General features: G+C 41.2%; 1 protein-coding gene across 2 annotated transcripts in view; it reads left to right on the top strand.

Annotated features, from left to right (window-relative positions):
- Positions 1 to 12586, top strand: part of CDK4 (cyclin dependent kinase 4) — a 304146-nt gene extending 291560 nt beyond the window's left edge. For both annotated transcript variants that reach the window (XM_078688767.1, XM_078688760.1), the window contains exons 7-8: positions 47 to 182; positions 2081 to 12586. In XM_078688767.1, the coding sequence (XP_078544893.1) occupies positions 47 to 182; positions 2081 to 2221 (277 nt within the window). In that variant the 3' untranslated portion in view covers positions 2222 to 12586. The remainder of the gene's footprint in view (positions 1 to 46; positions 183 to 2080) is intronic.
- The last annotated feature ends 4083 nt before the right edge of the window (positions 12587 to 16669 follow it).

Here is a 16669-nt window from a genome sequence, read left to right as displayed (position 1 = left end):
AGACAATGACACCTTGATGTCTTTCTCCCCACCCCCTTCCCTGCAGTATGATTGGATTGCCGCCAGAGGAGGATTGGCCAGCAGATGTGAATTTACCACGATGTGCCTTTATGCCACGAGCATTTCAACCTGTAGAAAAGTTTGTGCCAGAAATTGACAAGACGGGTGCTCAGTTACTTCTGGTAAGAAGCTCATACGTTTATCACTGATGCTGTATGTTGATGCGTGTACTTCGGCCAAAGACGTATAATCTGATAAAAACATAATGCATCCCATCATAGAATCACTTGTTGTAATACAACATTCTCAAGCTTTAAAGTACATATACTAGCAATACGTGAGGGTATGTAGTAATATAATAGCTAATAGTTTGAATATGACATAAATAAAACTGGGAAATTCCGATCGCTAGCCAGTTGTTTAATAGGTTATCAATACCAAATAAATAAAATACATAAAGGGAAAAAACAAACAATGAAGAAGCAAGGAAATGGACAATAATTGATAAATCAAAACCACAAAATGGACAACCGTATTAATCTAGTGAGCTTTTGCCGCCTCATGCGCTACAAAATTGTTACAGAATAAATTGGTTGGAATTTCCACCGAGATGGTGGATGGTAAGTGGCGCGAGCAGTCCATAGGCCAAAATTTTAACAAAGATGGCCTATCCAGCATACATGTGTGTGGAAGGAGGAACTAAACAAGAAAAAGTGGGTAGTAGTGTTGGAAATTTCATGTATTTGTATTTGGACTTCTAAATGTTATTAGACTAGTAATTTGTTTTCACTCTCCAAAGTTTATAATCCAATAAGGTTGACCATTGTTAATGAAGCTAGATGGTTCCATGCCGTCGAAATAGATGGGGAGAATAGATATAAACATAGAAATTTGTGAGGCCCAGGAAACGTGTGCCTCCCTTCCATGTTTAGTTTGCTTTTCTCAAGAGACTTTTCCCATCTCTCGCAAGGATTATAGTTCTGGGATACAAGCAGGTTTACCTGTATCCCAGAATTATTTACGAGAGGCTGCCCACTGCCTGTCGAATTATGTTCAACACGCCTTCCATACCTGGGATGTTTGGCTTTCCTTAACAGATATGTGAAGGGTTTCCTCTGTCATCATGAACTCGCCACTCTAGCATCTAAAGATGGGTTGCCTTTGAAGAGAGGCAAATAAAGAGTTGATACGGTAGTGAAGGATAAAATAATATAAGGAGTGGTGAAACGGAATCATGGAGGAATAAAGAAACAAGGAAGGAATAGAGTTTGAAATCCACAAAGGGTAAAAAAAATTAAGGGTAAGAAGAAAGAAAGGAAGAAAAGGGCGGACAAATGCTCAAAGGACGGTTTGGGAGAAAGGATGGATAGGTTTTGGATGAAAGGATGGATTGAGGGAATAGATTGGAGGGTAAAATGATGACTCGGTAGAAGGAAGTTGGAAGAAAGAGCATTTGGGCGAATAGATGGGTGGAAGGTTAATAAATGCTTGGTTTGATGGAAGTTGATGGATCGACGGATGGATGAGAGGATGGATGGATGGATGGATGGATGAATGAATGGATTGAAAGGTGGATATATTAAATATGTCGATTAATGGATGGATGGATACATTGATGGAAGTGTGGGCCTGGACTGATTGTATGCTGGCTGGGTGGATAAATGGGTGTATTATGGGTGGTTGATATAAGGCCGAAAGGATGAATGGAAGTAAGGTTGTAATGGAGGGTGAACAGATGGTTTAATGAGTGTAAGGATGTGGGTGGGTGGATAGAAGGGTGAAATGAATGAATGAATGAATGGAGAGATGGGTGAAAGACTGAATTAAGGGATTGATGAGTGGATGAGCATGGCTAAAAGGATAGGTGGCTCAGTGGGTGGATGGGAAGACGAAAGTCACTCGGAGTTAGTCAGGCTTCACTCTCATGCTGTCATTAAAACGTGTGACTCCAAGTGGGAGTATTTAACCCATTGATGATCTTGTTCTGCCGTAAACTGGTATGAGGCGTTTTTAATGATACCTGCTACAGGAAATATATTTAAGAGATGAATAATCTGACACGTGTTTCTCTGTTTTGCAGGACATGCTGACCTTTAACCCTCACAAACGGATATCGGCTTTCGAAGCTCTTCGTCACTCTTACTTAATGGACCGGAGCTCCACTTGTTCCAAAGACAGCACCTCGGATCTGTCTGGTGCCTGGTCCCAAAATGGCGACTGAGGAACGGATGTTACATTGCACAAAGAAGTACAGCCTCGCCTAACCATACCCCGACCTTTTAGAATGCCTGCAGCGAGATGATCTCAGTTTTTCTTCACATCAATACTGACGTCATTTTTATGAGTTTTAAAAGATAGCTTCTCCCGGTTGTGCCTGCAGCCACGCAAAGTGTAGGAACCTGGGGGCCCTCTATTATGAATATAGCAGAAACGCCCCAAACTCGTTTTCGGGTTGTGCTTTTAAGCAGAAAAGTTGTTCCTGGTGAAAATGGATCCCGATTCCAAGCACCTGTCCATTCCTACTTAGACCCTTTTATGGTGAAATATAGGATCAACAACCTGTCCTGCATTTACAGAGTTTCAGTACAGGTAAATCTATAGGACTGGAGTTGGAATTCCTATGCAGTTGTAAAGGCATGTTTGGGAGCTCAAAAAAAGGAGTTTCGGATTGCGTGTTTTTAGACTGCACATCCGGTCTCGGCCAGTCACGTTTAGTTGCTGAGAAACCTTGAGATTACTGTAGAGGGGCTAAATCGTCATTATTTCGTGAAAGGGGATTCTTGGCGCGCGCGGGGGTCGTGTTCCATTTTCACCAAGAACGGTGTTTATTTTTTTTCATTAAAAAAAATCATTCCTGACAACAAGATTGGGATTATTTCTTACTTTTACATTCACCTGAGGTCAGGGCAACGTTCTATTTATCTGATAAAAGGAAATTTTACAGTGGTGGAGATGGCCTTTCATTTACATTTTCTATGCTCCCTCATCCACGTGTCACAGCCAGTGCTTTTGGATGAGGCTGTTTTCTATTTTGTTGACTCTGAATAGGCACTGCCATAGGAAATTACATTGTTACGACTGGAGCGCACAAGAAAGTACTGTGAGCATAACGAGGAGTTACTACTGCATATCCCTGAATTCTCCGCACCAAATGCCCCTCAAATGGACAATATTGCCTGAAGGTCATAAGTCCTGTGCACTGCGAAATAATTCTGCCTGGTTTCACCTTTACAAGGTGGCCTTGAACTTGGATCAGAAGTTTGTATTGTATCAAGGATACCATTGGTTACAGCAATTGTACCCTCGTCACTGCCTTGGAGAAATGTTATGCATCATGCTAAATGCACGAGATTGGACTGGTTTCACTACACCTCTGCTCAAAGCGCTCTTCTCTTTCACAGGGTTTACTTTGTGTTGAAGTTGATCGTGTCTGTGGACAATGGTTATACCAAGAGTCTTTTATGAAGATTTTTGGAGCCTCCTCAGAAAACAAATCGCAAGATGTCCAGGATCAGGGATTGCACTCTTTCTACGTAGAATTATGCAAAACTAGTTCTTAATAAATTGTTTTCCTGCTTTAGTTTCAAAAGAATTTATCAGTGAATACATGTTTACCTGTGCATTAACTCGTGGTGTCATCTAACCTATACTTGAAGAAGGGTTCGTTTATGTGTTTTGGGCCTTGTAATCTGGATTAAGACCTGTTCAATTAGTCAGGCGTGTTGTTTTGTGTTTGTTGTCCCCTTGACAGAAGACCGTAGGAACTGCAGTGCCGTTCCAACACTTTTCAGAACATACTCGCCGCATAGATTTTGAATGAGGCTGAATTGCAGGTGTTTGTTTTCAGATCAGCATAAAGATACACACATCCTCCCTTGTTTCTTTGCCTGTTGGTAACTTTAGGGCTAGCATAATTGATGTGCTTCTCTTTCAGTTCCTGGACATTTTCAACCCAATATCATGCACTGGTCTCTGTAATTTCTGAAACATGGTGGCTCCAGTAAAATGTGTTGATGAACATTCGGGGTTTTCGCTATTTCCAGCAGCAAAATGACTGTCTATCACCCTAATCAAACCTGCAGACCTTCCTTGCAGCTTTTGGTTCTACCATCGATTCCAGGACGGTTTCCTAATGTTCATACGTCTCTTCTCTGTATCTACTAAGTCACTGCCTCCGCTGTAAGTCTTGAAAATGGTAGACCGATTAGATCATGTGGATGTATTCTCTTCCTCTGTTACTACTGAAGATTGCTAATGCTGAACTGATATATTTTCTATGGTTGCAAAAGTGGCTAATTTGAGTGTTTTTTTACGATGCCATCTCAGAATGCATGTAGGGTTTACATTCCTGTGTTCGCCCTGGAGAAAGTTTCACTTGAGTTCCTCAAGCTTCCCCTAAAGGCGATAGTTTTCCAAGGCTATGTTAACAGTTTGCATACAGAAGTGACACACTGCGCCTGATGTTCCAAGAGTTAAAGAGAAACAAAAGAAATGGAATGTAACCCATAACTCGCATGCATGTAAATTTACTGTTCCCATTAGGAAAGATTTGGAAATCACCGGGTAGAGTCTGAGAAGAGCTGCACCTTGAATCATGAGTTTTGCATAAACACTTTCCTGGTGCAGTAGGGCTCGAGATCAACAGTCAGTTGACCTGAGCAGAGGCCTTGTACATTTTGTTTTACATGCGTACACACATAGGCAAGTTCTGTTTTGCGTGTTTTTTTTTCCAGTTTAGCTCAACCTTTTCTAGAGGACTCATGCCACTACCACCAAGCATCTATTTTGAGTGAGGACTTCCTGCAGCAAGAGAAGTAGTTGTTGATGTTCTCTGCAGCGCCCTCCTTCATTGAAGGGTGGAGGCCTGGCGGCGGGACTCCCTCCGGCATGAGTGCTTTTAGGGATATGAGAGAATTGCGCATTGCCGTTTGCTGAAAGTAAAAGCTCAAGCAGTTGCTGCGCACCTATATTTTTTTTAACTTCTTTAGCAATATTTATTTTTGGTTTTTTTTCATTACACTTTATTTAAACTTTTGCAAATATACACGCAGTTTATCTATTTTACAACTTTAACAATCAGTGCATGAAGCATACCTTAGAATAACTCATGAACTTAAAATACTAACGGTGTACTGGAGTGGAAATACGTGTTTTTGAAACTCATTGGTGCAGTCACTTTTCTGAACATTTGTGTACATACATTACCTCATTCATAGCTGTGAATTAACACGCCTGCATATTGTACCTGCAAGAACTCAAATGGCATATTTTAGCCACAGGAATTATTCGGAAATCTGAATGCACCTAAATTAAGAATGTTATGTTACTTCACACTTGTAATCACACTTGTAATCGTTTGCATAAGGGGAGGGGGCATTAAGAAGTCACTATTTCCTGGTAACAAAGACATAAGTGGGATGGGAACCATTTCTCAGAAGTAAAGAGGGAGGTTGTTGTTCAGCCTCCTGACTGTTTGTTTATCAGCACCTCAAGCAGTCTGAGAAAACAATAACCAAGCACCTTCTTTCTGAGCACCTAAACTTTGTTTAAGCACCCATTGATGGCCTTCAATCACCCACTCTGATAAAAGGTAGGGAAGTATAGTCTTGCACCTCTGTTACAAAATGTATGTTGCACCATAAAGCAGAATAGACTATTTTGGAAGAGTCAAATTTGGAGCTTGGGCAACGGTGTTGGAAGTGTTGAGTATTTAGAAGGAAAATGTAATTAGAAACGTTGGCCTAAGCGTAGAAGTGGGGATGTATTTAGGAAAGAAGGATTCGGAATGTGAGCATGAAAAGATTGGAAGAAGAAAAAAAACAAGATGAGAGGGAATATCACAAAATAGTACTGGTATAAGCATCCAATTAAGTGGAAAAGAGTATATTTGAGATGTCAAATTGTTTTTAAAAGTGGACACGAATCAGGTATCCATTTTTAAAAGGATGGTTTGGACAGTATTTTACTTCTCCTCAATATGAAAAAATATATTTTAGGCCAAAGCATATTGTTCCATTGTCTGATGTAGCCATGCATGCATTTTTGTTTTGCTGATTGTGGTCATCTACTTTGCTTTGTTACAGTCAGGTTCAAGACAAGAACAGTACTTTCTATCCAGCTTTGATATGACCGTCATGATTCATTCTGTATCCCAGGCTAGCTGCTTGAGGTCAGCTGCTGGAGAACAGCTGCAATGAATAAACCATTAGCTGTGCCACATACTGGAGCACTGTGTGGGTGGGATGGAGGGATATTAGTGGGGTTCTTCCCATATCTCTAGGGACATGGGGGGTCTTGTAGTTTTACACAAATATTTTGTTGAGAACCTGGTCTTTACCCTGATAAAGTCCTCATTTGCAAATTGTAGGAATGCACCGATTTCCTTTGAAGTGTATATGCACTGGTGGATTACTATTACGGCAATGGGTAGTATGCCTAACTGGAACCATTGCTATGCCATAATCCAATACTGTAAGGCCTTCATGACAGCACATTTCTTCTTTTAAGACAAAAGGTGTCAATCTCATCAGCAAGAGTGTAACAACTGATATCATGAAATCATTTGGGAGTCCATTCAGGTGTCTCGTTAATCGTTAGTCATCATATCCAAAATCCTTGACCAGTGGGGTCTGCTGTGTGAATTTATGGAACAGGCAGATACAAAATATAGAATTGTACTAAAAGCATCTGTTTGTCTCATCTGGTAGAGCATTTCAATGTCCTAACTAGAGTGGTCCCCGAGAATGATCCTGGCTAACCAAAAGGCTGTCTTGTGTAAACCATCTTGACATAAGGTATCCCCTTGGGTGATTGCACCAACTGGGCAAAATCTCTGCAGCTAGCTTTGGTAGTTGACAAACTAAGCTATTAAGAGAAATCATCTCCAGAGTTATGGTTGTTATATTCTGGCTTCAGTCTGTCCAAGTTTGCTAATCAATGTATTTTCGTGCAAACTTCTGCTGATGCAATCTGTTTCCTCAATAATGTTTAGATACTATAAGTTTCAGGGTTCGAGCCTGCAAAGTGTCTCCTTGTATAATTATGTTAAAAGGTCCGAGATGACAATAATAAAGTTGGTGACCTAGATGACTTCTGTGCTCCATGTTGCAGGGTCACAGTAGAGTTCATGATTGTTACCCTACATGAATTTGAGACCCCATTTCACTATTTTATAGCTTTGATTAACTATTGAACGCAGAGGACAAGAGAACACACCCAGAGAGTCCGTCAAAATCGGCAGCACAAACTGGGATGTCATAGTGCACAAAAGAACGATGGATTAAACCCATATCTCTTGACTGGGGGTGAGTGGTTGAAACGTTTCAGCACTCCGCCCATCATCTTGTTGTGTTTGCAAGTTACCAAATAGGTCCAATAGTTGGAAAACTGAGCTATTGAATATTGAAAAATATCATGAGTAGCCATCAGACTGCTGTGGAATAAGAGGACAATGAAAATAGTACGGCAACAGAGCGTATAAAGGTAAACCTTTTTTACTCTGGCATGTTGAAATTAGCATTTTAATTTCACAGGGCATGTTCTCACAGAACTGTTTGGTGGTGATTTGGGAGTATAGTTCTCTAGAAATTACAGTAATGCACCCAGATGTAGAGTGATGCTCTGTTAAGTCACTATATATACACATCGGCTTTTCCTTGTGGGGTGTTGCTGAGACCTTTGTAACATGCAACAATTAAATTTACTTAGCACTTGGACCTGGTGCCACGCTGTTGTTTTTTTTCTGATGTGAGGGAAAGTGTGGCTGGACTAACCTGACTGAGTGTTAGTCATTGTGTAGGAATATATATATATATATCAGGATTGAGACATGGCCTCGAGTAGGAACAGGACTAGCTATGAAAAGGTGGAGCACACATAGGTGTAGTTTTGCAGGACAAGCAAATCTTCAGGGCTGGAGGAGCTACAGGGTTCATTTTCCTTACTCCTCTTGTGGCTCGGGTCTGGTTTTTATTCTTTCCGTCTCCCTATTTGGAAAGAAATTGTGATCTTTAAATCATAGCGTCAGAGAAGTCAGAACATATCGTTAGAGTTCCAATACACCTTACACAACAGTAGGATTTGTTGTGTAGTGCAAACGTCCTTCACAAACAAGACCGGGTGCTGCCCAGATGACGGCTACTTGGTTCCTTTTTTTTTTAAATGTCCTTGTCTTAAGCAACTTTATCGCCGTTGAGGTGAGAATGGGGCATATCTCTGCTCTCTCCATATACTCAAGACATAGAAATTGAGAAATTAGCTCTTCTCTCTTTTGCTACTGCCCTGTTTTCATGGACACTAGTTGCACTCAAGCCATCTGAGAGAGTGACCCCCTTTTGACCTACTCTGTGCACCCTTTTGGTTTGCTGTTGTGGATGAGGAGTAAATTTGCTTACACAACACTGTTCTTTTGCTGATGTAAGAATTTTTTTTCTTTTAAAGAAGCATCCATTTGCGATGTCAGTGGTAGTTTGTCAAAGGGCTTGGATCCTCTTTTGACATAAAGATACTCTGAGAGTCCTGTAAAGGACAGTGCTTTGATTCCTGTTACAGTTATAGACCCAACCCTACTTAATTCAACAAAGTCTTTTAAAGACGTTGCCTGGGGTCTTAGTTTTGTAGTGTTTTTATATTTGTTAATCCTTTCTTTTCCATCAAGAATGCTAACAGACCTTTTGTGACCTTCTCTGTAATATAGGCCCAGTCAATGACCTCTTTCCGGTCTCAGTTCTGATCGAAAATTATTTTGAGGAGTTGGAATTTGCACTTCAAATGCTGTGTGGTATCTTCTATTGAAAAGAGTACATGCCAGTTTATCTTATACCATCTATGATTTGATCCTGTTCCTTACAACCATTGTTTTACCATCTTGGTTTCTAATTTCGGTGATTCAAGGGAGTACCATATATTGTTTTATTGGTTTTTACAGTTTGTGCCGGACTACTTTGTTAAGCTCTTAGTTCGTGACTCAAGTGTACGCTGGTTATAAGTGGAAATAGCTTTTTGATTTGTGAGGAGGTGGAAGTGAATAGTTTGGCAAATCCAGTTTAATATTTCTGAAAGGGCCAGTTTCTAATCTAGTCAGAGCATCCTGTTTTGATTTTTATGCTGACTTTAGGGTTCTGAATGTTCTATGGGTCATGATGTAGGGGAATGAGCTCAAGAAACCTTCACCCATTGTGCAGTTGAAGGTGTCCTCTGACGGAATGCCAGACACCTATTTGTATTAAGTATGTGCATACGAAAGCCAGATTGAGAGGAAACGTGTTAAGAGATAATATATCCAGAGTTGGTACAGTAGTAAATAATAGGAAGGTCTTCTGAGTGAATGACAGCTACTTTTCCTCCCACACTATTTTGTTATTAACCAAACTCTTAGGAGAGTTTATCTTCTTAATGAATCAACCATAGCCCAGCTCTTCAGCTATTTTCTGTACCTGGATTAAATGTTTGTTTGGAGTAGGCAGAGGTATTATTGAAATTAGTAAAGTACTTCACAACTAATCTGATGTTGATCCTGCCTGCTTGACTGATTTTGGGCATATGATTTTTGGCGTGTCCTCGTAGGTTTTATTTAATTTTGCCAAGGTAGGATTATCCGAGGTGGTGGGGCATAACGGCATTGAGTAGGGAGTGGAATGTGTGTCCCTTTAGCTTATATTTGTCGTTTTGATTGGGCTCTGGTGTTAGATGTTTGTGCCAGAATGGGAAGGGATGGGATGGGTGGCGGGGAGTTAGGGGGAGAGACTAGAGTGCCACTTTTGTGCTGGTGTTAAGATTCGATTTTGTCTCTTACTTTGTGTGCTGACATTGTTTATGTACTTAAATGTCGGAGAATTGTTAGATTATCACAATTTGATGAGCTTTGGGCTATTTGCACTGTCCTATTGCCTTCATCTGAATTTAAGAATGTATGTTTTTTGTCAATGACAGTGTGCTATCAGTGTCAGTTACTTTTCGGTATTTGATATTTTTCTATTCAAGGATTTTAACATCTCTGTAATGTTAAAAACTAGATGCTCTTTCTCCACCAAGGAATCCTGTTAAATCTTGTTTGTGTAATGGAGGTTTGGTTGTTAACGTGTTTATTTTTATCAGTGCCTGACTGAGATTAAGGCCTATGCAGTTTGGTTTATCGCAGTGTCACCTTTTGATTTTTATCCGTGCTTTCACGAGACACACAGAGAAAAAGTTGCTTAAGTATTGAAGAAATATGGGAGCTGTTGTGGCTTTTGTTGCAGTTTCTCCCTGCGGTTTTCTGGCACAGATTGTTCTAGTTTAGGAATCTACTGATTCCTGTGAGATTTTGATATGTGAAGGAGCTATCAATTGTAAGCATGTTTCTCTCCCTCTCACATCTCCAATCATTCCAGTTATGTATTCCGCAATATTCCTTTATGAAAAGCCCATGGGCTGCGCTGTGGAAGCAAAGCACTGATGTCTATACAAGAAATACTCAAATACTTGGAAACTGGATCAGCCTGTTTGAATATCCAGGAGCATCGAATTGCCTGGAGGTTTACTGCTTTCTGTTAGAGAGGGCTTATGTTCTAAAGGATATTTGCTGAATGACCTGCCTAATGAGTATTAGACTGGTCGCTATATGTAATCCCTGCTGATTGGCTGGGGACGCTGCCTTCAAGGAACATACCGTGTTTGCATTGCAAAGAAGAAAATATTCCCATTGGAGAAGACATCGGTGGGGCAGGCAGGCAGGGGGCCCATTGACTGTTGCCTGCTCCCCTCAAGACCACCTGACAGGATTCCCAAAGCAGAAGTGGTACAACAGGGACAGATTCCTCTTTGTGAATTTGATACTACCTCCTTGGAGAAGTTGCTAACGTTTTAAAGGTTAGTGAACAACACATCTAATAACTAATCGCAATTAGACGGCAACACCACTTTCATGTTCTTTCTTGATTGCAATTTGGAATGAAACCAAGAAACCTTTGAGATTGGGTAAGCCCTTTCTGAATCGCAAAAGAGGTTTAGTCAAGACTCAAATGTTATTAGATGGGCTCAAACCATGTGAAGCAGGGCGTGCGACTTCAGAATGCTGTAGTATAGTTGGGCCCTTACCAAGATGCCGTGGAACGTAGTAAATGGCAACTAAGATAGCTCTTGGGTGTTTCCAGAATAATACTCGTTTAACCCCGCCTTCTAATTATTTTTGCTACATTTTTTTTTTTTGCCACTTAAACATTTTTCTTTTCGGACAATGCAATTCAAAGATGACACCTCTTATTTGACGCTTTCTAAATGGAGGCGGACTCGTATAGTAAGCTGCAGTTTAGTGGGATGCTGAAGCCCCACCCAGTATTTATCTGGAGGGGTTAGAATCAATATTCCCCTGAGATATATTTTGGTGAACAGAGCCCTTAAATTGTTAGTTTTCTGTTTTTTCAGCATAGTTTTAAAGTTCCTCTATGAAACCGTCTCTTTCCTCCATTTTTGGATTTAGAAATTTTTTTAGATTGACAATTAAAGAAATGCTGCCCAGGAAGTGGGATTCCCGAACGTGTTTTACAATGCAGAAGGGGAAGTTCAATTGTGCAAGGGTTAAAGTTTAATTGGAAACAAGGATGTGATGAGCCTTATTTTTTATGTTTGATGGTGAAGCGTTGGTCGTCAGTTATTCAAATAAGGAAAACCTGCTTTTTTACAGTACTTTTCTAGACGTTTATCATTTGCCAATAGAAAGCAAATCAGATTATTAGAAACTAGTTTGTCTACGGCATTTTTGGCACATGTGCGCAAGACGAACGGCTAAGCATTGCATCCCGGGAAGCAGTTGGATAGTTCAGTCAAACGATATTCCGCCTTTTAGTCCTTGTAAGCGTTTTCTATTGGATTAAGCCACGTTTGTATGCAACCAATGCATGTTACATTTACCTTTTGCTACTCTGTTAGTCTACTTAATTGTTTTCTCCTTATTTAATCGAAGTAAAATTTTCACGACACATGCTTTATGCATTTAAGGGTAAAGTGGATCGTGGACGAATAACAGGCAAAGCCAGTGCACCTTTTACTAAAGTGTTCTTCGTTTAACAGCACAAAGGTGTGGAAGCTACATAATAATTCCACTGTTTCAAACTGTACAACAGTAGATGTGTTGTATATATGTTCTCAAAAACTTTGAACGTTTTTTTTTCCTCTTGCTGCAAAATATGCGAACTGTAAACTGACCACGTTGCATTCATGGCTTTGGCTTTAAGACACTGAAGCTATTCAAGAACAGACGTGACATTTAACCAGGGTACTAGGCGTATTTTATTTTTCAGAGCTGTGCAAATAAAATGATGTAACATTTTCCCACGTTAATTCAATGGGATCAGAAAACCAAGACGGGTCACAAAAATAGGTAGCACAAGACAAAGCCTCAGAGTGTAGACTTGGCTCAGATTCATAAAGTTGAGTGTAACATGTTGCAACAAGTATTGTTCGTAGGCTACCGAAAAATGTATGTGCCCCCCAGTCGTCTCCATGCCTCAGCAGAATACAAGCTAGATATTCAGTCAATATGTTTATCTCGTGGGCATTGTACTTGTTCTAAAAGATGGCATGTACATCAATAAATCATTCGATTTTACCAGTTGTGGGTAATACTTCTTGTTGTACGTTCCTATTTTGTCCCAATTTTCTGCTCCTCCATCTGAATTATCTCTACTATTTTACTATTTTCCTTTCGCTCCAAGGCTTCTTGAGGAGTCCGTATTCTATTTCCTCCATCTGTTGGCATTTTTGTTACCTACGACTACTGAAATAAGTCTTTATCCCATCTCCAAGCCTTCAGTGTCTGGCGTCCTAATTAACTACTTGTGTGCACTGCCTTTCATTTTTACAAGTAATCTTCCCTCTTGGGCTACAGACCTTAGTGGGATGATATGAAAAGAGAATTATGGTTCATGAAGATGAGTGGCTACGTGTTGCTTGAACTGACTGCAAGGTACAAAGCCAGGTCTGTAGAAACTTGTTTTCAGGTTGGGTGCCAATACGTTCTTTAACTCCTTCCCAAGGGAAGGCATGCTACCCAAAAAAGCCCTCTCTTAATCCAGCCCCTCCTTTGACCAGCTTCCTCCAGCTGCCAAGAAAAGAAATATCGCACTTGGGGTTTTATTTCAGTCACTATGTGCTGTTCCAAAACAGTATTAAACTGCATAAGTTACTTTACTTCTCGCCACCTTTTAGTGCATCAGTCCACTTTAGACACTTGCATGGGTAGTCAAACAAGACTCAACAAAACAGGGCGCTGACCAAAGTAATAGTAAGAAGAGCTCGGCCCTTGCTACCACACAGTGACGATCTTTTATGTTCGACTGTGAATAATGGTTAGATTGTATTGATTTCTAACATATATTTTGCATAATAGGATGTTATCACGCTAGCTTTAAAAGTTTGTTATCTAGTACAAGGCCCTAGCAAACACACATTACCCTCTAAAGAAACCTGCATCGATAAAGAAGTCTGCGTTGATTTGACATCCACTTAAATTAAATAGTTGTTAGAGATTTCTGAACAGATATAGAGAATGATTCTTTCCCAACCAATTAACCTAAAAGCTAAGGGCAAATTATTTTTAAGGAGCCTGCCACTGACAGCATATGTGTTCTACCTAGCGGTTTCTTGCTGTTTTGGATGTGTCGAAGCCAGACATAATCCCCCGTCCTAGATGGGATGAGTCCAATACACTGGTCCGATAACCTGTGCTCACCCTTGGGTAGCTTGGCACAGAGCAGTCAAGCTTATCCTCAGGGTCAAAGTGTAAATTATTAGCACAACACTACCCTCACAACACACTTGAGTCACTACAAAAGACTCCATACTGTATGTTTAAAACACTGGTCTTTGTATTACACACACATTGACATCAAAACGACATACACATTGGATATATGCTTTACAGTTTTACAGCATGAATCTTTTCTGGATTCACATGTTGTGTATTATTCTGCCATCTAGTGGTTGGGTCAGGAATTATAGTATTGTACCATTTTTTAGGTCTCACCTACGCTGGGCACATGCGCTTCATAGGATGAGACCTCTTGAAATCGGTTCAGTTTTTCTGCCAAAAATGTTCATGCGTTGCTTTGCTTTCAATGGCAACGCATGCACGCAACATAAAACACATCAGCCACAATACTCTACAATATAGCCAAAACTTCAAAATAAACACTTAAGGTTGCAAAAGCGAGACCTATTGGTTATGCCAATGCTTGGTTTTCTTCTGTTGGTGGATGTCAACGTACCACCATTTGGTGTCCCCTTGTGACGTCGCTGTGCTTCCTCTGGAAACTCCCACCTGTGGTTGCCATCTTCAGATTCTTTTTTTTTTTCTTCTGTCGTTGGGTCTGAATTGATACGGAAGGTGCTCCAAGTTTTGTAGGGAAGAATCGACAACAAAACAGAAAAATATCAAGAAAAATTAACAAGACATTGGATCAAGGTACCGTAGGTCACCAAGAGGGTATTGTCAAACTCTCCCTTTAGCAGCAGAACGGCAGGAATATATATGTACTAGTCATAGGTATTCAACTGCCCATATATCCCCTCAGCCTCATAAGCAACATAAACCTATGTGTGTACTTCACTGAGGTGATCATGATCCACATCAGAAGCGACAGAAACATATGCAGACTGTTCAGAGGTATTGCACTTTCCCGCTAACACATTGGCATAGAACATGACATTCCCAACATTGCATAACCCATACAGTTGTAATGGGCAGGAAATCAATGGTTTTGACTTTGCCTCATGACCCAGCTACCCAAGCCACACCAGCCAATGATACACTTTGCTCCTAATGGTGACACTTTGGTTTGATTGTCAGTACCACCTAAAGCGGAAGGATACAGTTACTTGGTTTCGTCTCTCCAGATTAGGCCTTCAGGAACCCAGCGACACCTTCAGGAGTGGGGGAATCACTATTCCCCATACCCCCACCCCATAGGCAAAAGACTGTGACACCGGAAGCTGTTGTGTTTCCAAATTTAAGAAATGCCTCCCTTCCAGTGGGGGTGTGAGCTGCAGTTGCTCCAGGCAGCCAGCCAGCTGTGGGTGCACACAAGGCACAAGAGACTCCTCAGGTCCAGTCATGATATTCTTAACAGTAAAGTACCTTGTGGTGTGGGTCCAGGGAGAGAGCTGGCGTCCTCGGACAGAGGCCGCAATGTCAGGCACTGTTGTCCTCCTGATCTGGAGGTTGGAGAGACTCTAGGCTTCCAGCTTGGGTCCTGCAGATTCTGCAAATTCCCCCAACACCCTTCGGACACCACATGCTAAAGAGTGTCAGCTAGCACAGATTTCCGGTTGCAAGCACAGGTTCCTTGGACTCGGCAAACTTCCCTAGCACTTCTCATGCTCTAGCACCCCAGGTGGGCTGCTGATGTTTTCAAGTTCTCTCCTCTGCACAGTGTGATTATGGCGTAGGTCAGGGCGGTCCTTGTCCGAGCTGCGATCATGTCTACCCATTACTGCCGTACCCTGCACGGTCCTTACGATCTTGTGGAAACGGGGAGATCCTTTCTGTCCCTAGGATCTCATGTACAGGAGGCCAGCCAACCGTCCCTTGCAGAGTGCATAGGGACCCGGGCCATGATAGTTGGCAATCAGCTGTAAGCCAGCAACATCCTGCCAAAATCCACCAATTGATATCTCCTTCCTGGAGCACGAGAAGCCCCAGGCCGCCACAAGTCTGCAGATAATCCAGTTGCAGTCAATTGTGCCCTAATGGTTCCTCTTGTCGATGTCAGAGTGTCGAACCAGCATAGTATGGTTCCAATCCCAAAAGTGTCTTAACTCCTGAAGGCAGAGCCCCAGTAGGTATACCCACAATGGCCTATAAAGATGAGGTCAGTTTAAAATGCCACCTTTTAAATACACAGGCCCTCTCTAAATGTTGTCCTGTCTGCCATCCTATTCTGGATAGCTTCATCAATATCTTTAGTGTGGCCAAGACCCTGCCTCTTGGATTGCAGGTGCCAATTCCACCCTCTCATATCCACCCCAGGAAGGCCCCTCAGAGTCAGAGGTCTACAGTTTCCCTTGAGCCCCCAGTTTATGGCCTTCCATCAGGAATGCACAGATGTAGCTGTCCCCCCATGCCATACAAAGTACCCCATGATTCATCTTGCGCTCAAGTCTTCAAAGTATATGTTAAACCCCAGGGCGAAGTCTGAATTACCTCAGTTTGATTGGTAATCAATGCAGTGCAGAAACTGCTCTTAGATGCATTTGACGTTTGCATCAATTCCCTCAAAATGGGCTACACAAATTTCACTCTCCAATAGGCACAAATAAACTCATTAAACGCTCAGAAATTGACATGAAATGTATACTTGAAACTGATTTATGCACCTCGCTTTCAGTTATGAATGTATGACATTACATGACATGCCTTTATCATACATGCCTTTTCCACACATCCTTTACCAAGCAGATTCTTTAACCAAGCATACCTTAACCCACGCATGGTAAATGTGTGAAAGTTAAATAAACCCACTAAAAAAAAAACTAAAAAATATATATATATATATATATATAATGCTCTGCTAATTACCTCACATGTTACGTCACTCATGACGTTCTATGATATTGATAACACTGCAACATCTGAAGTACATTGTTGACAGCATGGCGGGGGCACAAGTTCTAGTTATTTGAAATAACTATAACC

Source organism: Lissotriton helveticus, chromosome 1_1 (genome assembly GCF_964261635.1).
Source record: "Lissotriton helveticus chromosome 1_1, aLisHel1.1, whole genome shotgun sequence".
Taxonomy (NCBI): domain Eukaryota; kingdom Metazoa; phylum Chordata; class Amphibia; order Caudata; family Salamandridae; genus Lissotriton; species Lissotriton helveticus.
The sequence above is the reverse complement of the archived record's forward strand: the minus strand, read 5'-3'. Positions and strand labels throughout refer to the sequence as shown.